The sequence below is a fragment of the Buceros rhinoceros genome, unplaced genomic scaffold (genome assembly GCF_000710305.1).
Source record: "Buceros rhinoceros silvestris isolate BGI_N320 unplaced genomic scaffold, ASM71030v1 scaffold593, whole genome shotgun sequence".
Classification (NCBI taxonomy): Eukaryota; Metazoa; Chordata; class Aves; order Bucerotiformes; family Bucerotidae; genus Buceros; species Buceros rhinoceros.
The window spans coordinates 22,972-25,471 of record NW_010402820.1 but is presented as its reverse complement, the minus strand read 5'-3'; the positions used below and the strand labels follow the sequence as shown (position 1 = coordinate 25,471).

General features: G+C 33.3%; 1 protein-coding gene across 1 annotated transcript in view; it reads right to left on the bottom strand.

Annotated features, from left to right (window-relative positions):
• The window catches only part of NOL10 (nucleolar protein 10), a gene marked incomplete at its 5' end in the record, with an annotated part of 54,803 nt that overhangs the window by 29,625 nt on the left and 22,678 nt on the right, over positions 1 to 2,500 (bottom strand). Inside the window, one exon of the mRNA XM_010132746.1 lies at positions 2,268 to 2,320. Coding sequence (XP_010131048.1) covers positions 2,268 to 2,320 — 53 coding nt within the window. The remainder of the gene's footprint in view (positions 1 to 2,267; positions 2,321 to 2,500) is intronic.

Genomic DNA, 2,500 nt, shown 5'->3' with positions numbered 1-2,500 from the left:
CTGGGCAGTAGTCTTTAACGCAAACTTTAGATTTTCTTATACAAAACAGCATTTAAAAAATAGAACTCATATTTGGATTTATGCTTTAACACTCATCATTTGGATCCACTTGTACACTCATGTCCTGTGAAAGCAAAACCCATAAAAAGGTATGATCCAGACAAGTGCAGTCAGACTCAGGTACCAATAATCACAGAAGGGACAAAGGAAGTTGGTTTAAGGAAAGATTTGTACTAATTTTCATTGGAATAGCCTTCAAGCTACAAAAATACTACACAGCATTAGTCAATGTTTAGGTTTGCAACATTGTTTATTATGATCTGAGATCTAATATAGCATGCTTGTATTTGTTAGCTAACTCATCTGATTTACTGACTTCAGAGATGAATTCAGTATTCACACAGGATTCTTCAACAGTAAGATTTTTGAGAGAATAAAAAATAAGTATTCATTTTGAATTACAAAAAGTGTGAGAATACTCAAAATATTACTGGCTAGAACAAGTTCTAACAAATATTCATTGCTAGTGACAAGCAAGACGATGAAATAATTTTTTGGCTAAGTGGCAATGCTGGATATGCACCTCTAATATTCTTTAGCTGTAAAGTTCATATATCATGCACACTGCAAAAAAATAATCTCAGTGCACCATATTCAGAGAAGCTGAACCTTACCCTCAGCGACAGAAAGAATGCTTTTTCCATCAGAATTACTTAAGTAACTAGCCCATTCAAGTTTAAACAACTCATTAGACTTTGAAACTATGGAGTTTGTCTTCCCCAATCCATTAATTAAAATGACGATAGATAAAAAAAAAAAAAAAAATGTTTGAAGAGATCCTATCTAAACCTTACAAAGGACAAGGAAAAAGAGAAAAAAAAAAAAAAAAAATGTTTGAAGAGCTACTATCTAAACCTTACAAAGGACAAGGGAAATAGAAACAAAGTGTTCAGCTTCTAACTACAGCTGTTGTTCCCCCCTCCTTTGTCACCCAAAGCACAGAACAGCTCCAGTTAACAAAATATATGTTGGGTAAATTAGAGAAATACGTAATTTACACCCAAAGAACAACATGACATAAATGACACTCAAAAAACACTCAAGTACAATTTTTTTACCTTTCTTCAAATGCAGAAATCTAGTAATACAAGTAAATACAACCATGCTATAGAATTGATTAGAGGGGTATAACGTTGTGTTTAGACATGCTTATACAACGGGTATCTAGTGCCTATTCCACAAAGAAAAATATAAGCTGATCAATCTCTGTCTTAGATGTCATCAAGATCATTTGGGGGCAGGGGGAATGGATGGACAGACAGACAGGACATGACCCAGAAGTAAGCTAAAGGAAATTAAAACAAAATGAACTTAAAATTGATGATTTGGATAAAGATAACTTGGCTGATTTAAAAATCTAAAATATATTTTAAAATTAACAAATCTTATAGTTTGTCCAGAATGTGAATAAAATTATTTAAGAAGTATACGTGTTTTTATAGTCTGGTCAGGTACACTGCACGTAACATTTGCGTATATATCCTACTATTTATCTCCCACCAGGCCAAAAGACCCCCAGTGAATGTACTGTAGAATCAAAACCAAGGAGTGAAATGCAGGTGTAGTTTTCTGCACCATTCCCTACCACCAGAAGGCTTGCTGTTAAGTATCCCTAAAACCAGCCTGCAGAAATACAACATACAGTTAATTACAGTTAAGCCATTCAAGGGAAGAGCTTCTCGAGTGAAAAGCTGCAATACAAGCAGGGCACTGAGCAGAAGCTACAGCCAAGAGCCATACTTGAAGCCACACAGTAATGTTTCTTTGACAGAACAGAGTATTTCCTGCCACGACTATGTCACTATATACCACATATTAAAGACAGTAATAAAGTATTTCACAACAAAGCAAAATTGTTCTCTTGAAAGTAAACTATATAATCCCTAACTAGGAATTCTTTTCTGATTAGCTATCAAAAAATTACTTTTTTTATTTTTGGTTCCCTGGAAAAGGTCCACTTGAATTTCCTGCTGCTACTAGCCAGTTTTGGAACTGGTAGCAAAAGGTAAAATTACAGGCTAGGTTTTTTTTTAGTTAATCAATCTGTTATATTAATAAATTATGGTTAGCTTAAATGTACTTTATCATGAGAAGTCAGAGAATGTAGACATAAATTTGCAAAAGTAACTTTTCAACATGAATATCTGAATGGCACCAAACAACTGAGTTTTAGAAGAGCAACATCAGCAACAATTTTTACTACTTACTGGTATATAATAGATATTCATTTTAGGGGCTTCATTGGCAGTCATTAGCATTCCTAAAAAGAGATTTCCACATTAAAAATATTGGTCACAAGAGGATAACGCTGGTTTTTTTAAAAAAAAAAATACATATATATGCACACAAACACACACTTGAGGCATTTAATTAACATGAAGTAATTTGTTTACAAGGGCCTAAAATATCTTTCCAGGAAAAGAAATAGAAAAAAAAAAAA